This window comes from Equus quagga, chromosome 4 (genome assembly GCF_021613505.1).
Source record: "Equus quagga isolate Etosha38 chromosome 4, UCLA_HA_Equagga_1.0, whole genome shotgun sequence".
NCBI lineage: Eukaryota > Metazoa > Chordata > Mammalia > Perissodactyla > Equidae > Equus > Equus quagga.
Window position 1 is genome coordinate 43,410,350 of NC_060270.1, and position 23,923 is coordinate 43,434,272.

General features: G+C 36.6%; 1 protein-coding gene across 3 annotated transcripts in view; it reads left to right on the forward strand.

The window, feature by feature from the left end:
• The window catches only part of TBL1XR1 (TBL1X/Y related 1), a 161,456-nt gene that overhangs the window by 115,706 nt on the left and 21,827 nt on the right, over positions 1 to 23,923 (forward strand). For 2 of the 3 annotated variants that reach the window (XM_046658315.1, XM_046658316.1), the window contains 7 exons: positions 14,256 to 14,401; positions 16,567 to 16,789; positions 17,507 to 17,639; positions 17,985 to 18,126; positions 20,727 to 20,790; positions 20,881 to 20,978; positions 22,213 to 22,273. In XM_046658315.1, the coding sequence (XP_046514271.1) occupies positions 16,624 to 16,789; positions 17,507 to 17,639; positions 17,985 to 18,126; positions 20,727 to 20,790; positions 20,881 to 20,978; positions 22,213 to 22,273 (664 nt within the window). In that variant the 5' untranslated portion in view covers positions 14,256 to 14,401; positions 16,567 to 16,623. Of the gene's footprint in view, positions 1 to 3,822; positions 3,926 to 14,255; positions 14,402 to 16,566; positions 16,790 to 17,506; positions 17,640 to 17,984; positions 18,127 to 20,726; positions 20,791 to 20,880; positions 20,979 to 22,212; positions 22,274 to 23,923 lie in introns of all 3 variants that reach the window. The other variant, XM_046658314.1, reaches the window with a different exon arrangement.

The window sequence follows — 23,923 nt, forward strand, 5'->3', positions numbered from 1 at the left end:
TTGGCTACTTTAATATACCTGTGGATCTAAATGAGGTAACTGATTGCCTATAAGTGATGGGAGTTTTGAATAAAAGCTTTTATGAGTCTATAAGCTGTTGCTGACAGTTAGGTTAGGAAGGCACAAAGGCATTTAATTTTTTTTTTAATTCAGTCATTTACTGTGTAAGGATGAATAGATGTAACCAGGCTGAATATACAAGTAATTGCTTTGGGATTTTAGGAAGTGTTTGTTTGGAATGTCTTGTTTGTTTACCTCTTTGGGGGATGGGGGGGCATAGTTTACACATAGTGCCCTCCACCAGGCCTGACACCTGGATCGCAGAGCATCTCATTGCTGTCTCGTGACTTTGTTTAAAGATAGTTCTGAAAGTGCCACGTGGAGGAGATACAGTGGGGAGGCTCCCGAGTGCCCTCTGGAAGTTAGTGATGTCTAGGATTTGAGTGTCTGCATCATAGTGTGGAGGACCCACCTTGGCTGCGTGAACAGACTAACCCAATGGACCAGTTCTGTGGTGCTATAGTGAGCCTACTAACAAAGTGGTGGTATTTTCTCTAATTTTGCTCTTGGTCACATGGGCTTTTAAGGTGTTTTGAAAGTGAAAACTGAGGTTTTCAAGCAGGGAGTGTCTCAACGTTTTCTTTTTGTCCTCCAGTCTCCTGTTATTTTTAAGTGTCCTGTTGATGTTAGAATTTAAAAGGATCAATTTCATACCAAACTGTATTCTAGAATTGTGTCTTTGAAAGGGGATTAACTCAGGTCTTTCTAGAGTCTATGTGCTTTTATTGCAACTATGACTGAAACCTCTAGTTGAGGATTGTGTTAAATTTACTCTTTTTTTAAAGGACGCATTTGTTTATATGTTTCTCTTCACTGAAAAAGTGAATTCTGCAAGGCTTGGGACAACATGATTTCATCTGTCTATTCCTAGCTCTCAGCACCGTGCTTTGTCCATCTTAGGAATACAGTTGGTATAAGGGGGAAACTATAAGGTTCTTTGTCTCCAGGATGTAAGAGCTAGCCGGAGTAGGACTAGAGCTGAAATAACACTTTTAAAATTAGAACTATTTACTCTTTTCCCTTAAAAAAATTTACTTTTGATTGCAGACATTGATATAGCACTATGATCAATGGAATAAACCAATTCATAGCAACTGGAACAGATAAGAACTTTCCTGCTCTGCTTGTTTGGTATTATTTGTTAATGACCTAAAAAAAATACCAGCAATATGTATTTATTCTAAGAATTCCTATAGATGGTAATTTATATCATTTTGATTTGTAGTTTTCTTTGCCCTGGAATGTATTAGATGATGCTGAAGCGCCACTGATCACTGCTTTAAATTGAGACATTGATGGCCTTTGCTTATCAGAACCAGGCACTGTTGAGAACCTTTGCATCTTAGGTACCTCAGTGCCAGTGTTCATTATTTGAGTGTTGGACTGGGTGGTATATTGGAGGAAAAGAATACTGACTCTGTTTTCTTTGTCTGTCTGCTTCACTTGGATTCCACCTAGCCTCTCTCATTTTGGGAAATTCTATTAATGAGATCATAACTGATTGTTTCCCTGATTAACAGATATCCATGATTGGTCGAATTATGATTTGATTTCTAATAATTTTATAATAGGTGGGGTTGGTTGTTTCATTTTTTAACTCATTCATTTAAAAAGGCTTTCGTAATTGATAGTTAGTACCTATTACGTGTACTGAGCACATTACTGTGGGTCAGGATAAAATTGAGAAAGATATTCTCCAGAGCACGAATCATCTAATGTACCACAGTGACATATAGACAAGATGTCCTGAGCCAAAATCATCAAGGGAGTATTTATCTTTATCATTCTGTTAAGTATATGTTGAACACTCAAGTGATTAATTGCACTCTGTGAGTTAATTTTGGGGAGGTACCTTTTTCTTTATACGAAAATAGTTGTTACTCTTCCTCTACGGTTTCTCATCTCAGTAAGCAGAAGTACCGCCGATCCAGAAGTCCTAAAAGAAACCGTTGATTCTTCCCTTTTCCTCAGTCCTGTGTCCACGTGTGCAATCAATCACCCTTGAGTCTACTTCCTAAATATCTTTGGGATCCCAGTACTTCTCTCCAGCGTCAGCGCTGCAGTGCAGGTTTAGTCCTCTGCGTTCTTGCAGCATCCTTCTGACTTGTCTCCCTTATTGCAGTCTCGTTTCCTTCCCGCCTGTTCTTCACATCAGAGCCAGGACGGTCTCTTTCAAATGTAAATCTTGTCATTCCCCTCTACTCTCCTCAAAACCTTTCAGTGCATTAATTCTCTTTAAGTAATGCTTTCAAGGTCCCTTCGAATATGGTTTTTGTCTGTATTTCAAGGCTTACTTCATGTTTTGTTTCTCTTTCCTCGCCCGTCCCTTCACTGGCTGTTAGTGCTTAGTGCATTGCTTCTGTTCCCTACCTTGCGCCCCCAAACATTCACATTCTCGCTGTCCTCCTGTTCATCCTTCAGGTCTGAACACCAATGACACTTTCTCTGAGATGTATTTCCAGACTACTCAGTGTAATTAGGGTTTCCTCTGTGTGCATTGGAAAATTGATACTACTTCCTTGATGGTCTGTCTTCTTTTCTGATGATGAGTGCTTAGTCACCACTTTTTCCACAACTTAGGGCAGTAGCAGTCCCTGTCACATAGTAGCCTCCTAAGTGCTTGTTAATTTATGATTTTTAAATATACTGTTACCTCTACATCATAAAGAGACCCATGATGTGGCAGGACAGTCAGCATAGGCCCGTAATTTTAGATACCCCTTTACCCTGAATAGATGTTAATATATCCTTTTTAAACAAGGGACCAAGAAACCACAGGCTGTGGGACAAAGCTGGCCTGCTAACCTTTTATAACGACCACAAGCTAAGAAAGGTTTTTTTAGTTTTTAAGTTCTCAAAGAGAAATCAAAAGAAAAATATTTTATGACAGAACAATATCATGTGAAATTCAAATTTCAATGTCCATAAATTAAGTTTTATTGGAAAAGGCCACACTCGTTTTCTTTACATAGTGTTTGTTGCTGCTTTTGTGCCACACGCGCAGAGTTGAGGGGTTGTGACAGAGACTCTCTGCCTTGCTGAGCCCGGTCTGTTTACTGTCTGGCTCCGTACAGAAAACATGTGCTGATTTCGTCTTTAAGTAATTTCTGTGATGTGAGAACGGGTAAATATAATTAGGACATATTTAAGTTATGTCTCAGTTTCCTTTTTTCCCTCCCTCTGAATTCAAAGTTGAGTATGTCCATTAAGAGAACATCATTTGAGTTTTGAGAACTGTATTCCAACCTCCTTGCTTTAAACATTCCTAGATCTTTTGAAACTTGAACATTTTGCAGATCAGATATTGAGAAAATAGAGACTTCAAACCTTACTAAATTATTTAGATAAAACGAGCGTAGCTGGCTTGTCCCCCACCCAGTGGTCTAAAATCAGTCTTTTCCTAAATAAATAATATTCTGATTCTTAAAATTTACTATTTTGTACAGTTAAGGAGAAAAAGGGAACAACTTTTTATGCTATTTGATATAATCATTAAAATACGATGCTAAAGCCCTTTTATAAATTTTGAATCGTTTTTGCCGTATGTTATTTTGCAGAAAAATAGAACCAGCCATGTTTTGGTGATGTAATCTAGTACTAACTATTGGAAGTAACTTTATTTGTTAGGGTTTATTATTAGGCAATATAGAACCTTCATTTTACATCATTTAATAAAATTAAATGGTTTTTACAACATTGTTTACATTTTGTTTAAGAATATTTTATTGAGAAAATACTTAATTAACTTTGTTTTATTTTTAGGGTTTTATCCTGTGTTGTGACCTCATGGTTTAAGTGGGAATAAAGATGAGTATAAGCAGTGATGAGGTCAACTTCTTGGTATATAGATACTTGCAAGAGTCAGGTGAGTACTTTCATAAAGTAAATAGGCCTCAAATTATTTTAATATTCTCAAAATAACCTTTTTTGCATTTGAAATTTGTATCAGTCCAAACTGTTGAACTTTGTATGTTTCCTTGATGTCTGGACTGCCATTTTAAAGCTATGTGTTACTGCATGGTTTAACTCTCTGACTCTTTCAAATATGTTGGAATAATCCTAGGCAAATATTTGTAACAAATTGTTTGGCTTTCACTGTTCAAAGACCATTTTTATTATTTGTTATGAAGTGAGATTATTGCACACAGTTAGTAGGAACATATAAACCTCTCAGATACCATCAATTCGATAATGTATATTCAGAATCCTCAGCCAAATGTTACTGCTCCTAATTGCAGTTAGTATGCAAAATCTAAATTAACCATATTTTTTCAGAATGCTTTCATAAGTATTATCCCAATTGATTAAATGTATCCTTGACCTGAATTCTTGCTAATGTACTTATTGAGGTGATTAATAAATATAAATCATTTGTAGTAAATACCAAGTAAATCAGTGATCATCCAAATTCTCTAGACAGAGTAAGAGATGCTGTTATAAAACAGAAGGAAAACTACAAGGGACAATGTGGGATAGATTAAGCAAAAAAAAAAAAAAAACAGTAAAAGTAGAAGAGGGAAAACGTGGGTTGTGTGGGGCACAGAATGGTGGAAGAGCTTGACTGCAGTGGAAAGTGCAGGTTGTTTACATGAGATGGATCATTGCTGGTTGAAAATTTCATACTGGAGAGGTGGAAGTTTAGAAATTAAAGCTTAAAGTTATTGGAATGCTTTAGTAGTAAGGAGAGGCATAGTGTAACGAAGATCATTTTGGTAGTTGCATGTGAGGGAAGACAGAGGGAATAGAGCAGGACATTGAGCCTTCCATTTTAGTTTTGAACTGCAGTTATTCTTCTCAGAGGGCTTAGGTAGTTGTCCTTTGTTCTACAGGGAGTGCAGGCATGGCCTTAGATCTAGATCCTACCGCTTGTGAGATGTGCCCAGCTGTACTCCGCTTCTGAAATTTTCTCTTGCTCAAGGATTTTCTATTCCCATCACCATCACTGCTCCTCTATGGCCTGGAACAGCTGAGAAAATGAGGTCCAACAATGGCAGGGAGGGAAAAAGAGAAGAAACTAAAGTAACCAACCAGTGCAGAATAGCTTATTATGAAGCTTTGAAATTAATAGATCTTGTTTTCTTTTTCAACTGGTAAACTGCTATTGAAGGCAAATCCAAAGACAACATCCATAGAACATTTCGAATAAGATAAAATGATTAATAAAGTGAAAAAGTAGTGACCTAGTGATTCTTACATATATTACTTGCATGAACATGTTTGGATATTGTTATGTAGTACTTTTGGCCAAAATGGAAAGATTTTGTTGGGTCAAAACAAACTCTGCTGTAAGAATCTGGCTACCATTTAAGCCAGAGCTTTGAGGCTTTGGACGCTAAGCCAAAAAAAAAATTGTGAAGGATCAGTGGATGGGAAACATATTATAGTGGCTTAGAGGTGTATTGTAAGGGCAACTGTTTAGGTTGAAGTATGTGAAACTTGTTTCTGGAGATCAGAAACAGTTGACTAGCTCAGCAGCATCCTGCGGTTCAGCCTATGCTGAGGTGAAATAGTGCAAGGTGAAGTTAGAGATGTTAATGAACACTCATGTCTTCTTGTTCCCAAACAGAAGTCCACAAACCGGTGTTTTATGTTGCTACACAAAAATACAGCAAGTAAAAGAGACAGTAAAATGATACTCTGGATTAATTTCTGGAAGAGTATCCAGTGATTAAATATTATCAAAAGTCTTCTTAAAGTTGCTTATGTTCTCAGAGAAGACGTTTCTAAATTCCATGTTTTAAGGTGTTTTATGTTGCAAAAACAATAAAGCAACAATTATATTTTAAAAATACTTCGTATGGTGGACTATTTATCATATCAAGTTTTTTGTAATTGTTTACTGTGTTCTTGTGCTTTGTGTATGCTTTAGAAAGCTTTGTACATTATAGTGTGTGGGTGATGAAATACAGTGTTAAGCCACATCTCTAAAAAGTGAGCAGCAGTCCCTTTATAAAATCTCTAACTTCCTATTTACATTATGATTTCTAGGGGAAAATCATACTTAACTGATGACATTTTAACTTACGGCAGTTTTTCTAGGAATGCAGCTTGCCATAATTTTAAGAACTGCCCATACCAGAATTCTAAACTTTGCTCCTCTGACTACCAGCCTTAGCATCACCGAGAGAACAGCAGGTGGGGCCCAGGAATCTGCATTTTACAAGTGCCCCAGGTGATTCTTAGGTATAATAAAATTTGAAAGCCACTGGTCTATGTTCGTTGTAGGACAGTTAGAACTTGACAAGAAAGTTGACAACAGGTATGTAGCATGTTCAAAATATTTTGAAAGAAAAATTGTGTTTAGTAACTATTCGAGATAAAGTCCAAAGCATGAAATGTACCCATTGAGACTGGCAGTGTGAGAATATCTCCTAAAGAGGGAGCTGCCACTAAAAGTGGTGTATTTGTATTAATTGGCAAGGTTTTGCAGGAATGGTGAGGCGTGTTTATATCATAAAGGATACCATGAGACATTCCTTTGAAATTCCTTTCAGAAACAGGTTATGGCAAAGAGTTTAAGAAGTTTATAGTTCTCTCAGCTCAGGACAGGTTTCATATAGAGCTCAGAATCCAACCCGTCTCAGCACGGGCTTCTTATTCCAAAAGCTCTTTCTTGGTTCTGATGTTTAATTATACACAAAGATGGCCATTTTTGCAGTTGATCCTCTTTTGGACTCATCTAATCTACTAATTCCTTCTCTGAGTTCTTTTGGGGTTTTAGCATATTTATCACCATAATTTGTAAGAGATGCTGATTGAGAATTAATCATTAAATATCTAAGAAATTTGATGTAAATTACTTTTAGGCCCTAAATATCCCTCTTAAAAGATTTAAAGCAATACAGAAGTTAGAAGCTTAATGTTGCTGTTTTCCTTGTAAAAGAGTACTAAATTGGATTAGGAGATAGGAAGAAAGGAAATAATCACGACAAAGAAAGTATCCGTGCAAAGACATTCAAAGGGCTACTTTGTAAAGACAACCACAAAGAAAAATAAAATTTTGCTTTGCTTGTCTCATTGTCTATAAGCTCTCAGTCAGAAAGTCAAAAAACATCTCATGAACGGTTTGGTATGTTTTGATAAATGTATGATTTAGAAATAATGTTTTACAGTAAGAACATCTAATATTTGTTCTCTGCAAGGTTTGTATTTAATGTTGACTGGACTATGGTATCCATCTTCAGAGGGAATAAAATCACTTAATTAGTTTTAATCTTAAATATTATGTGTGGTCATCCTATTATGACCATTATCAGTACTAGAAGATAACGTCTGTTAAAAGAGGTACCATCTGGACCTCTCCTCCCCTCAAATTACATAACTTCTCAGAGATTGTTTGCTTATCCATAAAATTTGTTGCTTATTGTAAAAGGGTTGGATTGTGATATTCAGCCTCAAATGTTTTATAGACTTCTGTTTGAAATAAGCCATCCCCTCTACTCATTAAAGCTAATTAACAGAAAAGTATATTTATTGTAGCAAGTCTTTATTAAGTGTTACAACTTTTTATTTTTCTCAATTTTATTTCTAGAAAGTTCACCCTAATCAAGTTACTTTGGTCATCACCATTTTTCACTTTCATGATTGAGACTTCAATGTTCAACAAATATTTCCTAGGCAATAAAATTAGTTATTTTTTTCTCTTTTGAGATGACTTGAAAATTGAGTGTATTTGACATGTAGTACTGTAAGTAATGATTGACTTGATTGAGTATGCCCCCTTTAATTAGTGATCACCCAAGGGCATTAATAATTTGATTGCCCTAATAAGTCATATCTAGCAACTATATGCACAAGAAGTGCTAAGTGGTACATGCTAAATTGTATATAACAGAACCTGATGCAGTGTTAATTTTATAAGAGCCAAGCTGGTATGGACCTTTTAAATTTCCCCCTTTTGCATCGTCACCTGTGACTTTGCTATAGTTATTCCCAGTTCTAGTTTATTTTTTTCTAGAGAAATTGTTCCTGGCAATGATTTATGAACTTTGTGGCACCTGTTTTTCTTGTTGCTTTGTGTAAGATATAATTTTATTCTGCTTAAATTGTGTATTTGGTTTGGGGAAGAATTCTTGATTCTAATTTGTTGTCTCTTACACGTTGAAGAGCTCAATAACATTTCTATTTATCATGTACTTGAATATTAGATACAATGAAACAGCTGCATTTTATGATTGAAGACTAACTGGAAAATGTAAAAGCACTATGTTCTTATTACTGAGTTATTTCCTAAATTATAATTCTGAATACTATTTTTTAAAATCCTCATGTTTTTAGTACTGAGGTTCATCTTGCCATACAGTCTCTGATTATGAGAAGTGATGATATATGTAGGTTTAAAACATTTGGTTCATGAAAAATCATCTTGTGTCTCCCGCCCCCACCTTTCTCCACTGTTTTCCAGCTTTTCAGAGAGTTATCAGGTATCCCTGGGTAGAGGCCTCTCACCATACTTTTCAGAGGTGGTGCTTACTTCAGATGTTCTACTTGTTTATAAGATCACATGTCACACACACACACACACACACACATACTCTTTATTTAGAAATCTAAACATGATCATAGTAGGCACTAACTAACCTGAAGGTTCATATATAACATTAAGGTTCTGATCTATAACGCCAAATAAGCCATTCATTCATGTTTTTCATTGAATGATTTTGTATTAACCTCTACGATGGCTAATAAAATGTCAGCAGTCAAATGGGATTGTAGTTTCTCTTGACTCAGATAAAGGTAACTGGGCTAAATAAACATTGCTTCCTACTTGTCCCCCTGCCGGTGCCATCTATAAACAGACTGGCAGTGGACTGGATGGAGTCAGGTTAAACTGGCTCTGGGTCATGTGCCTCTAGCCGTGAAGAACTGGAGTGAGGAGAGCTCAGGGTCTGGTAGAGACACCATTAGTCTTTTAACTTTTAGGAGTAGGTAGCCAGAAAAGTGCAGTTAGGTATACATCGTTTTGCTTTATAATCAAATAAAATATGCAGTAACATTAATTTGAGACGTATAGTTGTTGTACACATGACTAATTAACAATGAACAGCAAGCAGTTGTCAAAATGCTGGTAAATTTTGTACTTCCAAATCAGTTTTTCTCCTCTTTTTGTGAGTTAAATAACTATTTTTCGCTGATAGAGGAAATTCCTTTTACGCATTCCTACTGACATACTTGTTAAAAGACAAAGATCCTTTAATAGTTGCCAAACAGAGAACTTGTTCAATCTTAATAGTAATCTTTTTGTTTTTTTAGGAATAGCCAGCGTAGCAAGGGTGTAAGGAAACATGTAAATTGCTGATGGCATTATAAATTTGCACAGTTTTTTGCAAAAGCAATTTGGCAATCATGAGAAAACTTCCTTTAAAATGCTCATGTCCCTCTCAACTTTTGAGGGAGTCCATCCTAAGGAGAAAAAAATGTATACATGACAAAATATCTATATACATAGATGTTTGAGGTAAGATTCTTTTTAAACAGTGTACCTTGGGAAAGTCCAAATGTCCAGCTATGAAATGAATAATTTACTAGGTGAGTACATTTATTGGGTAAATATTATAATGATATTAAAATTATTTCCAAAAATATAATTTGTATAAAATGTTTGTAGTTACATATATATTTTTAAGGACAAAATTAGGGCACAGAATTGTATAGCTGGTGTATATTGTGCTGAAAAACATCAATATGTAAAGAAAAAAGGAAATAAAAAATACTAATAGTTCATTTAGGTTTTGTTATTGTAATCTTTTTCCTTCTCCACATTTTCCTTTATTATTTTTCATAAGTGCTGGATCTAACTCTTCAAATATAATTTTCTAGGCTTTTCTGACCTGAAGTTTAAATAGGACCGTGAATGAATTAGATTTTCCTTCCAGACTAGGGCACTGTGTTGTGATAAAGGTTAAGCTTTGCTCATTTTTTCTTGTTTGGATGCCCTAGACTATAACCATGATGTCCCAGGCCCATTTTCATGTTCCTGTATGCTCTGTAGAGTCGAGTCGGCAGGCTCTGGAGGACTAACACCCCTTTGAGAACACAATCCCTGTCATCTCCAGGAAAAGTACTCCCGGAAACAAGCAATACGGAGAAAATGGTTGTTTTGTGACCTTGTTTCTTACAGGGGAACAATGCTCATTTTCCTGAGTAACCATCCACCTCCCGCTGCCAGAGCTGGTCTTTATCCCTGAATTACTGTGTGCTGAAGATCATGGTTTTCAGCTTTATTCCTCTCTGGAATCTCTTTTCTACCTCCCAGATCTTAATCGCCCTAATGAATGTATAGAGTACTGGATTTTGTTGTCATGTGCTGTGAAGTCTGCTCTGACTCCTGACAACCCTATGAATGAGTGATGGCCGCAATGTCCTGTCCTCAACTACCCTGCTCAGCTTGTAATCAAGAGTACTTGATTACAGAGGTGTATTTATATCAGATTTGCTCTTACCCCTGGAAAGAAGGGATGCTATTTTAGACAATCAGGCCATACTTCAACATTTCCCAGATTTAGGTCCATCACGTTTGCCTTCTTGTATGTAAATCAGAAGCTCTCCCTGAAAAAGTATTCCCTGCCGATATGCTTACAGGTAAATGGAAATATTTTATGGCATAACCTGGTTCAAGTTTTAGTTTTGTTTTTCAAGGAAGATTTAAGTCATATGCTATTTCTGGCTGCATAGGTTTTCTGATGTGCCAAGATATAGTAGAATCACATTCTGATTCAACAAACATTTATTGAGCACTAGTTAAATTAGGTAATGTTCTAGTTTTCCAGAATGAAAAGATTACTAGACATAAACCCTTTCCTCAGGCAGCCCAGTCTAGTAGTCATATGCACACACAGATGTTGACGGTTCGGTGTGGTAAGTGCCAGACATGTACAAATTATAGGATGGGCATAGAAGAGAATGATCAACCCCCAGGCAGTGAAAGGAAGGAGGACTTCACCTCCATTCTGATAGGAGAAAAGAGCTTTGGGAGCAAGTAAGGCCCAAAGGCATGAGATAGCACAGCACGATTGAGGTGTTACATGTAACGGGCAATCAATCACTTGAGTTTCTCGTGCAGTAGGAAGAAGGGTGGGAGTGTGGAATTGGGGAGAGAAGCCTGGAGAGTCTGGTAGGGTCAGGTTACAAAAGTAACTGTCTGCCATACTGAGGAGTTTGGCCTTTGTTACGAAGGCCAAAGGGATCACTGAAAGTGCTCAAGTAAGTCATGATATGATCAGTTTTTATTTTACGAGTGTTATTCTAGCTGTAGTGTGGCAAATGGACTGACCTGGGAAAGAGAGGAAAGGAACCTGTGGCAGCAAGAGTCCAAGCAAAGGTGGATGGGGACTCAACTCTGGGTTCTGGCGGGAAAGGAAAGCTGATGACAGAGACCAGAGAGGTAGCATTGATAGGGTTCGTCGAATGGTGGAATGCCATGGGCCGGGGTGGAAGTTAGGATGACTTTCAGGTGTAAGGTTAGCAATTTCTAGGGAAAAAGAAATTTTAGGGAGGGAAAGAGAAGTAGTTTTGAACATAGCAGTTTTAAGCTGGCGTGTAAGGCTATGACTAGAAATAAAGAAAAAAATTAGAGTTGAATTCAACATTTATTTAAGCAGAGCATTTAAGTGTGGACCTTCTTTAAGAAGCAAACGTTACTGAGAAGTGCCAAAACAATGCTAGTGACCACTTCAGGGTTGTTTTCTGGCTGTTTGAGAAACAACTTGAGACGGACGTAAGCACCTATGATAGCTTCTCTCCTGGTCTGACAGAACAAATTCAGGATATATGCAACATTCCAGCCCCAAATTGACATCTTTCTGCCTGCAACTCTTAGGATATCCTTGGACATATCTTGAACTCTATTATCTAATTAAACAGGGTCTAAATGTAATGATTTTCGTCATTTAAATTGTACTGATGAATTAGTACAGAAATCATGGACTTTGCTACAATTTTTAAGGCTTATGAAAATTAAAACACTTTAAAAAACCTTGCTAGTAAGATGTCTTAATGTTTCCTGCAGTACCGACACCACTTTGTAATACTCTGAGTTGAAACAGAAGAACAGTAATGCAATCTTTTATTTTCTATTAGTAAACAGGAGCTCACCCTGCTTTAGCTTTATCCTTGACTGTATTCTAACTGTCCAGTAGGAGCAGCAGAGTGTAGCGGTTACCACCATGGTCTCTGAATGAATTCGAACCCTTTTTCTCTTAGTGGCTGTTCTTTTATCTGCTGTCACATTATAAAATAATAAAATTACACATATATGCATATGTGATAAGTGATACATCTTTCTTGAAGTCTTACTTCTTAAATCTCTAAGCCACTTGGCTGGTTAGCTTTTTATCCTATTTGTGATTTACTGCAGGATTTATTTAGGGATGGGTATGTCATTGAAAACAGGAGTCTCCAACCTCACTGCTTATGGATTTCACTGGATATCTCTTAGGCTTTCTCCCCATCCTTCCCAGTCTTTATTCTTAGCCTTCTACCCCGACGATCTGGAATCTACTCATATTCAAGTAGTTGTGGATTTCCTGATAGGGACAATGCAAAATGGTGCTTTTTTTTCTTGGTATATTTCTTAGCCACCTCTGTGAGCTCAGATTAAGCTGAAAACTGTAAATGTGTTTAATAACGATCTTGCCTGTGGGCAAAAGCCTGAGGTTAAAATCAAAGGCTTAAAGGTAATATCTTTTCGTTTCTCACTGTGGGTAGTCACAGAAATTGGAATGATTAGGTGTTTCAAGGAGGGAAGGAGGGAGCCATGAGGAAAATCATCTTAGGGGTACTTTGTCTATTAACCAGTTAAAATATTTCCTAGGCATGTGCTATTTGTGAGCCCACAGTAATTTATTACAGACTGTTCATGAGGGCCTCAAGGAGCCTAGGAGTGGAAGCACAGAAAGCAAAAAAAGACATGGACTAAGCCCTAAAAACTAGGATAGACAGGCTGGACAAGAGTTGATAGATAAAATCAGTTTAACCAAGGCCCAAATAAGCCCATATTCATTTACTTTATTGAGTATGAAAGTTTAACATTATATATTTCATGTATAATTTAATTGAATTGTTTAATATAGATTAATGACAATTACTATTTAATGGTAAGCTCTGATGGATGCTTTGGTAAAAGAATAACCACCCTTGGGTCTATCAGTTTACTAGGCTTTTACTTTTGAACTTAGACTTGGCTTCCATAAAAAGCAAGGCCAACAAAAAGAGATTTTTGTTATGTGTTTTAAAGTATTTCAAATTAAAATTAAAGAATTGCTGATGGAGACATGGAAACTGGTTTTTCACTTGCTAACTCTTCATTTCCTAAAGCTTTCATTTAGATTGGTTACTAAGTGGCAAAGAATTAGTAAATATTTTTACCACTTAACTCATACATACAATGGGATTTAAGCATAGAAATTATTTTTCATCAAATTTCAATTTTCATTTCTTATATTAGTTTTAGTTTGCTTTTTATTTCCTAAGTAGTTTTCAGAAAACCATGCAAAATATTGAATTTATAAAGTGTTCGACAATTTGTATGTAGAAATTTAAATATACTACAAAAATGTTGAATATCACTTAATTTATCTTGGCCTAAATGAGTGAAGCAGTTGAGTCACTTGATTTTCAAAGGCTTTTTTCCAGTGTTTTGTTTTGTTTGTGAGGAAGGTTGGCCCTGAGCTAACATCTGTTCCCAGTCTTCCTCTTTCTGCTTGAAGAAGATTGGTGCTGAGCTAACATCTGTGCCAATCTTCCTCTATTTTATGTGGGATGCTGCCACAGCATGGCTTGATGAGCGGTGCTAGGTCTGCACGCGGGATCTGAACCTGCCAGCCCTGGGCCACTGAAGCGGAGCATGCAAACTTAACCACTACACCATGGGGCCGGCCCCTCCAGCTTTACAGTTTGATGCTATTTGTTGAGGAAAATTATGTGCCACTGCTAAATTTTATATGTACTAGAAATTTTAAATAGTGCCTTATGTAATTAAAGCAAAAAGGAAACTATATAAACGTTAACCTGTTTGGATTTTGATATTTCTTTTGTTTAAGAACATGTTTGACCTCAGCTAACAGTCTGAGATTTCAGAAGTTACAGACTGAGATGGGTGAATGTGGTTCTGAAAGATGATAGAGGTCTTTCATTTGTAACATATAGCATGTTGCCACTAGGAGAGTAAATTCTTACACCTTTTCTTTTGCTCTTAGGATTTTCTCATTCAGCGTTTACCTTTGGTATAGAAAGCCATATCAGTCAGTCTAACATAAATGGTGCCCTCGTCCCACCTGCTGCATTGATTTCTATCATCCAGAAAGGTCTACAGTATGTAGAGGCAGAAGTTAGTATTAATGAGGTAAGAAAGACTTATTTCAAATACTAATTGTAACTTTTAAATATGTCCTTAAATCTGATATCTTGTTTGTTCATTCGTTATCTGACTTCAGCTTCACCAGGTTAACAAAATCGAAGAGTGGTATTGCTAATGTAACAGTCAGGCCACCCAGGCAAGGCATGTTGTCTCCCAAATGTGAGGACCATTATTGTTAATTATTTCCCTTTAGGTGGTTTTATAAGAAACAGTAAGAAATAGTTTTCGTTAAAACAACAACATTGTGCTATAGAATGCTGAGGCCATAATTGACAGTCTGAAAAATTAGAAAATCTCAGGTTATTTGGTTATACCTGATTTTGGAAGGCAGTGTGTAGTTAAAGCCCACTCTTGATACTATTGCCTATATAAGGTCCACATATAGGTAGTTTAGCTCAGGTGTCAGCCAGCTGTGACCCATGAACCAAATCCTGCCTGCTGTCTGTTTTTGCAAACTTTGATTGGAACACAGCCATGCTCGTTCATTTACAGATCGCCTGGCAGCTTTTGTGCTACAATGGCAGAATTGAGTACTGACAGAGAGCTTATAGTCTGCAAAGCCTAAAATATTACTATCTGATCTTTTACAGAAAATGTTTGCACACCCTGGTCTAGCTGAAAATTTTCACATATGGTCAGGATTTATGATATGTGAAGCTTTTAACATTATTTTTATTCCAAAAATTAAGATGTTCCCTTTTTGCAAGTATTTCTAAAACTGAGGCATCCATGGTTTTCTAAAACTGAAGCATCCATGGTTTCTGTATCAATATTTATTACTGTAATTATATAGTATACTAATATTGATTGTATTATTTTTGTTTCCTCATCTCTATAACTAAAAAATCCACTACTACTAAATTAAATGTGTCCTCATTGTCTTTAGCACTTTCCCTGCCAAAGTATATTTTATTACAGAGGGTGGTAAACAATTTCCACCAGTGGCCAGAGATGAAGTCTCATTTTATCTGAAAATTTTTTTGTAGATTTAATATAGTACTCTACAATGTATCTGTGTTGGTTTTAATATTTTAAAGTTACTTGTAAGTTAAAATACTTTCTCCTGCTCCTCAAATACTCCATTACAATTGACAATTTAGAAGGATATGCTGTGTTTGTAACTGGGAGCCCCCGTGCCCCCACTGTAGATTGAACAGCAGGAGATGTTCACCAGCTGAAGTGAGCCCTTCTTCACGTATGCACATTCCTAGCTAATTTTCACTGTTTCTATTTCTGACTTGCTTTGTGTCTCATCTTATACTTGCTGGAGAACTTTCTATTAATTGTAACTTCCCTCATCATATCAATGAGAAGAGCTTTGGAAAATTATAGCAACTCCATAAAATTAAAGAGCACTAGCCTGCGAGTTATGATGGTACTTCTCAAACATTGGTGTGCATAAGACTCTCCCAGAGAGCTTGTGAAAACACACTTCTTGAGTCCTTCAGAGATTTTTGATTCCGCAGGTTGGAATCTACATTTCTAACAAGCTACCAGGTGATGGTGGTGCTGTTGGTCTTGGATCACACTTTGAGTGGCACCAGTTAAGACATCGCAGCTGTCGTTGACTGGCTGTGTAACTTCAGCAAATCTTTAAACCTTTACTGTGCTTGCATTTCAACATTAGTAAAATGAGATGATTGTATGGCATAATTTCTGAAATCGATTTTTGTTTTAACATTTTAATCAAACCACAAGAAACTTGTGCTTCCAACACAGCTGTTTTAAAAATTTTAAGTTTTAAAGAAGTATTTACTATAATTTGGCACCAAATCGCTCATCATTGTATGAACTCTTTCATATTGGTCACTACTTTTGTCTAACAGTATTTTGGAATCTAATTAATAAAGCTTTTTTTAGTCACCTGGGCCTAGTTTTTATTATTCCTGTCAATATTTCAGCTTTATCTGTGCAATATTTAACAATATGACCAGGTGAAAAGAAAAGTTTAAATAGCTATTTGCAGTTGCTTCTTGAAGTTTCCTTCTGCCCTTCTGATTCTTTTCCTTCTTACGTGCGTTCAGAAAATTATCTAAAAGTGTTTCTTCTTGAAATAAAGATTTTCATTTCTCCTGTTGACTTGTATGAATACAAATTACCCTAAATGTGTAACCTTTGATTTTTCTTCTCTCACAATTTTCCAAATCCAGGATGGTACCTTGTTTGATGGTCGACCAATAGAGTCTCTGTCACTGATAGATGCCGTAATGCCTGATGTAGTACAGACGAGACAACAAGCTTATAGAGATAAGCTTGCACAGCAACAAGCAGCAGCTGCTGCAGCTGCCGCAGCTGCAACAAACCCACAAGGATCTGCAAAAAATGGAGAAAACACAGCAAATGGGGAGGAGAATGGAGCACATACTATAGCAAGTGAGCTGAGAATTTTTAAAAATTCCTTTTCAGAAGAGAGATTTTGCTTTATGGGGCTGTCTCATCGTCTAAGCTGAAATAACATCATCTCTTTCATTTATGCCAACTTGTTCCCCTAACTGGTATCACAGAATTCAGATTTTTATTCCGAAAGCTCCAAAAAGCTAGATTCACTTTCATGAATTTTATTTCCTTTTGCAAATATTTAGAAACTATTTTCTCCTGTTAAGTGAGTTTTCATCTGCATTTGATTTCTAAATAAAATGTGTAATACTAGTCATTAAAAAATACAATAAAGGTCTGACATGGAGCTATAAAGGCAACTCTCATGTTATGTGAATGATATCAGCAACCCCTACTGGCAGAAACTCAGAATAGTATTGGCATGGATTATATTTAATTCAATCCATCTTATCATTTCGGTCATGTTTGGGTCTCACCTTTTTCAGTCCTTCTCTCCCTCCCGCATCCCCCATGTCTAAGCACTCACATACGTTTATCTTTTAAAAATAGTATGGTCATACTTGACTAATGATAGGAATTTATTTTTCATGTGATAAGTACTATATAGTCATTTTCACCGTTACCTGACATAGTAAAAACAAAAGTTACACAATATGTTATAAAGGAGGTATTTGCTGGTTAAGAATTCTTTTTGCCCCCAGGATGTTGTAATATTACCTAACTGGAATTTTCCACTTGTTTCTCATGATGCAGATAATCATACTGATATGATGGAAGTGGATGGGGATGTTGAAATCCCTCCTAATAAAGCAGTTGTATTACGGGGCCACGAATCTGAAGTTTTCATCTGTGCCTGGAACCCCGTTAGTGATCTCTTGGCATCAGGGTATGTTTCTCAAAGTGAAACTAAAATGGGTTTTTAAACATATCTTACTGAACTATTACACGTTTTATAAATGCATTATTTACATTTTCAGGTTTTTGTTGTTGCTTGTTTGTGGTCATTTTGCCTAGGTAAATCCTTCCTAAAGTAATCTTACAAGTTTTAACTAAACCTACTAGTTCAGGAGTGCTTGGGACTCCCAAAATGGAGACTGAGAAAATTACTGGAAATGGAAATCCCTGATAGTCCATTATTTTCCTTATTAATAATAGAATGTAAATATGTTGCTTTGATTCTGGGATACTTGAGAATATCATGAGGATTTAAAACATATTGCGTACTTTATAGGTCTGGAGACTCAACAGCAAGAATATGGAATCTTAGTGAAAATAGCACTAGTGGCTCCACACAGTTAGTCCTTAGACATTGTATACGAGAAGGAGGGCAAGATGTCCCCAGCAACAAGGACGTGACGTCTCTAGATTGGAATGTGAGTATCACTGTATCGTCTGTGGTGGATGTAGTCACTAATAAGGCTTAACCTCTCTGAGCCTCAGACTAATGGCAGGGTTTGTCCATTTGTTCAGATATTTTTGGATTTCACTAACTAATGAGAACAACAAACTAGGAGTCCCCCACCTGCAAATGTGGTGTTAAAATCAAAGACTGGTCCTTGAGCAGTCAGACCAAGGTTCAAATTCCAGTTTTTCGGTTTATCTAGTAGCATAACCTCTGTAAAAGTGGTGGTAGGCCACTCTGGTCTCATTTCCCTCACATGGAAAGTAGAAGTGTGATGGTAAATGAGGCAATAAATGAAAATCAGTAACAGGCACATAAGTCCTTAAGTACTAAGTCCTCTGCTGGGGGTAGGAGAAATCCATATAATAAAAACACGTTCTTGTTTTTCTCATTTTGCTGTAAACTGATGAAAACTTTATTGCCAGCTGCCTTTTAGGGACCGTTAGTCTAGATGACTTGCAAGCTTTATTGTAGCTGTAGGAATCTTATAATTCTCTGATTCTATATATGATTCAACATCTTTTGGAGATACTTAACAGAAAGTTTGATTTAGTTGTTGATAAAACTTCATCCTTTCTGTTTCAAATACATGATTAACAGTTTGTTTTCATTCTCATGATTAATTTGTGGAAAATAAGCATTTTTTAAAGTTCCCCTATCTTTTCCTTTATTCCGTGTTGGCTTTTTCCTTCCTTGTAACTTTGCATCCATCTTTTACCTGTGCACCCACCCTACCCCTGACTTCTTCTGAGAAGCCTCTTAGAATATTTCAGTGTTAGCAGGAGTTTTAGGGGTCACTGTTCTTTGCTTAGCAAGTGAGCATCCTTTCCTCCTCTGGCCTCTGTTAAACAGCTTTTTGTGGGGCTTTCCACAGGATCTTCCAAATCTCATTCCAAGGAATGAGATCCATCTTTAGAAATGATTCCTCCAGCTAAAGTTCTTATTTTCTATGAAATTTTTCCAGAACTCATAGCTAGGTTTTCTAGCATTCTCTTCCAAAATGTCCAGCAATGTATTTACCCTTCTCTTATAAAACCAACAATTCTAAAAATAAAAAAAGGTTTTAGCACAATGCATTATTATTTGGTTGTAGGGTCAGGACTAAGAATTGTTTTCTTAATGTGGAACCTTATTATAACTTAGGTCAAAGCCCTGATAGCTTTCTTATGCTGTTTGCCTCAGAGACCATGTTAATTTAATGAAATTGACAGTTTACGCTGAAAGGGATGGTTAACAGACATTGGTCTGTTGATCTTGGTGATTCTGAACAGCAAGTTACAGTTTTAAAAAGGGTGGACTTTTCACAGATGTATTACTCACTATGAACTGCAATCTTCCACTAAAAGAGGAAAACATTATACTTGATTTATGGTTCTTTTCTAAGCAAGAGCCTGTGAGATATACGATCTTTAAAGTATTCTTTTCCTACTTTAGAGGTCCATGAACTAAAACACTTGGGGACTAGTAGTTAGGAAACTTCCCATTGTGTAGAGTCTGCAAACAAGCTTTTGCTGTTGGCCTCAACATGGCTTGGCCTTCCTCAGATCGAACCCTAGGAGATTGACGAATCCGGGTGGGACTGAGTCTACAACCCCCAGAACCAGCATTTGTTTGTTTGTCAATTACCTGTACAGCCAAATGGCTTGAGAGTTCTGAAACTGGCCATCTTGTTTTCAGTGCCCTTACCAAAAAGCATCAGGAAAGTACTGAGAAAGGCAAGATTTTATTCTGTCTCCAGTAATGTCTACTCATCCTGGAACTAGTCTGTTTAATGCAGTCTGTAACATGCACTTCTGTAGAATAAGTTAGAGCTCTCCTTCCATTGTACTGTTCATCACGGCAGGCCACAGTGAGGGAATATAAGATTAGAGAAACTGGTGTGGATTTCTCCTTGTGGTAAAGTAGTTCCGGGCACTTGTACTCACTTCATTAACTATAAAGTCGGCCTACACTCTTTTCTGGCTCCTTTTCTTGTGTCACTTTTTTTAATGATAAGGATTTCATATTGGGAAAGAATTAACAAAAGAAAGAAACATTGTCATATTTAAGAATCTGATCATCTGAAATGCCAGTATTGTTTGGGTCATACACACACACACACGGTTTAGGTAGTAAAAGATTGAGAGGGAGGACCATATAAAAACTTCTAATCATAATGAAATATTTTGGAAGGTTTTCCTTTTTACTTCCATTAAATCATTTTCATGATTTTGATGTCCTTCCCAGTCCACCACCGTACCCCCATCTTTAGTCTTGTGCATCCATGAGAATGCAGTAGACCCTAACATGCATACGGGTGATACTGATCCTGCTCCGGAGCAGTTCCTGCCATTCTGGAGATTTGGATATAAGGCTCGCTCACTGACTAAATGCTGCCGGCACGCTAGCCTCGCAGCAGCGAAGGGGGTTTCTGGGCCTTCGGTGGCCCTCCCAAATAGGCAATACTGGAGAGTATGGGAGTAGAGAATGCCAGGGATCTGCTGTCCATGGGATTTAAACATGAACTATTCTAATAACAATTAAATCCCCTTTCTAGATTATATAATTAAAAGAAATGTGTTTCTCTGACAGAGTGAAGGTACACTTCTAGCAACTGGTTCATACGATGGGTTTGCCAGAATATGGACTAAAGATGGTAAGTGAAGCATTTTTCTTTTCTTTTATTGTTGTTGATCTAAGTCGTAAAGCTTGAAGTAATTTTAATGTTTTTCTTTTTGAATATTAGGCAACCTTGCTAGCACCTTGGGACAGCATAAAGGCCCTATATTTGCATTAAAATGGAATAAGAAAGGAAATTTCATTCTAAGTGCTGGAGTAGACAAGGTAAAAGAACATTAAACTAAGTTCTATAAAGGTTAGTGTGTTACAGAGTATAATTGAAAGTAATATTTTCTCCACTACTCACGTAAACAATAAAACATTCATATTGGGGAAATTCAGGTACAAATTTATGTTAGTAATTAAAATGCTTTCTTAGCTTTTCTATCGGCTCATTCCTGAATCTGCTCATCAGAATGCCCTTTATTCTTTATCCGTGTGACCACTCCTCCTTTTCACTGGAATTTGAGCTGTAATGTATTCCTACCTCCTGGATTCTTTGCTTCCCTGCTACGGTCGCTAGTTCATGTCATCAGTGAATGTGGCTCTGGAGAGATTGCCTGGGAAGTCTTAGAGCCAGTCTGCTAGCTGAGCCCTTGGTACTTCATGGAAAATGTCAGACATGCAGGATCTTTCCAGCTTTTTTCATCCAAGGCTGGTAAATATGGATAGATTGAAAGTAAGATAGATTTTCTTAGGTCGTCCCCTTTACCACACCTCCCCAAATGAATACAGATTCAAGATTATTTTAATCCAGGAAAGTGCATGCTCATAGTTAACTGAGTGTGTTGTCAAAAAAGTAAGTAGAGAGAAAAGAGGAAAGAAAAGTGATGGAGGTCAGGAATGGGAGGGAAAAGCCCTGTGAATGGTCACTGCCACTATACAATGTTACATCCCCAAAGTTAACAAAATTAGTGATGAGAGGGTATTAAAGGGAATTACGAATATATCCGTTCGGATTTGTATGTCATACTTTGATGTAACATAAAAGACATTGTTTTAAATATTGTCAAAATTCAAGCTGCCTTTGTACATAAATGTGAGCTTTAAAAATCTTAATATTAAGAATTAGCAGGTTACTTTATTAACCAAGAAATTGCCTCCTACTAGCTAAACAGCTATAAAAATCTTATGTTAAATACACTATTACAATGGAGTTTCTTAAGGAATCTAATACGATGTCTGGTACTTTGTAGACAAACAATAATTGTTATTTGAAGTTAAGTTGACTGATGAAAAATCACCAGGGAAAAATTAAACTGGTTAATAGTCACTCCCCCATCCCCACCCCAAATGGAGTATAGCCTTGTTGAACTATTTGGGGTAAACTAAATGTTAAAAATTAATCCACTCTGACATTTCATATTGCTTTAATATAGTTAGACATCTAATTTATGCATCTATGGTAAACTCCTTTTAACTTCTTAACGATGTATTTTTCTTTTCTTTTCAATCTCAGACTACAATTATTTGGGATGCACATACTGGTGAAGCCAAGCAACAGTTTCCTTTTCATTCAGGTAAATCTTCAAAATTTACATGAGAAGTAGAGCTTTCTTCTATTTTTCTGGTTAAACTTTTAACAGCATATAGTTCAGTTGAAATCTTGAAATACCGAATATCAATCTTGTTACTAGTCTTTTGAGGAGTTGATGTTCCCTGACTTTCAGATTGTTAATTGTCAGAGAATCATCAAACGTTTTCTGTGAAATGTACCATAAAAACCACTTGCAGCCTGGTGCAATTAGAGTTGCTACTATTTAGTGGTAAGAACATCGATTTCGAATCAGCAGGTCTGAGGTCGCAATGTCAGTTCCACCCTGCTTAACAAGCTTTAAGACTGTGAGCAAGTCATTTAACCTTTCTGAGCCTCATATTCTCTATCTGTAAATGAAGGACAATAGTAATACCTATTTATTATGAGGATAAGACTAAATAATGTATATGGAAGTACTGTATAAACTCCTACAAATTTAAGTATTGTTGTCATTTATCATTTTCGAGTGATGTATCGAAATCTGTCCTCCTGTGTACATGAAATAGAAGTTAGGCTTTCCCAGTAGTGCTAAAACTTTGGTGCTTTAGATGAATTCCTCTTTTAAGAAATAATTTGGTACTTAAATACAATAAATCTGATCCCTGACATAGTGTGCTCTTTCCTCCTGGATACACAGTGATGCACCAGGGCATGCAACCCAATGGAGTTTAGTACCTGCACTCCCTTGCAGCCTAAAGCCGTGGTGCCTACTTTCAGGGAGTTTCCTGATGACGGTAATTAATGTTAAACTGGAACAAGATGCCTAATAATGATTAGAACAGTAGTTTTAGTACTACCTTATTTAAGTGCTTCTTTCAAGATTTTGTTGTGGTTGGGAAGAGTTTTGATTTGGAGGCTGACTAACGGTCACTCTGCTTATTTTCAAATCTTTGGTGACATCTTTTTCACAAACAGCCAATGGCACAGTGTCACCTTTAAAATTGAAACTTTTATAGCTTCTGGCATTTTGCTTTTTTTGTCTTTCTCTATTTAGTGTGACTAAACAAGCCACATAAGGTACAAAATGGTTTTTCTGTAGTATCTGGGTAACATAACTTTGTAGGCACTATGTTAAACAATTCAGCTTACTTAAAGCTTTCCACATTAGTAGGCATTTACACATCAGTTTTTGTTTACCTGTTTTATTTCATCTTCATCTTTGCTTCTAATCCTCACGCACATAGAATTCTCTTGGGGCTCTGGCCAGTCCACCCAAAAGTTTCTCCTTCCTCATAGGAATGATGGGAAATTGAAATAAGTCTGTGCATGGTACTGTTACTAGCTAGTGTATAATGTGTGCTACCTTAGTGCTAGAGATGCTGCTCTGTGTATACATTATCCTATTTAGTCCTAGCTACAACCTAATGAGGTCGGTGGTATTGAAGGCATTTTGCAAAGAAACAAGCTTTTTACCCACTGTATGCTTTCTCGCCATGCTTTTTTTTTTCCTTTTTTCTTTTAACAGCTTTTTTGAGGTATAATTGACATAAAATAAACTATACATATTTAAATTGTACAATTTGACATATTTTGACATATGTTTATACCATTGAAACCATCACCACACTCAAGACAATGAATACATCTATACGTCTGTTAGCTTCATTGTGATCTCCCCCATCCCCTGTCTACC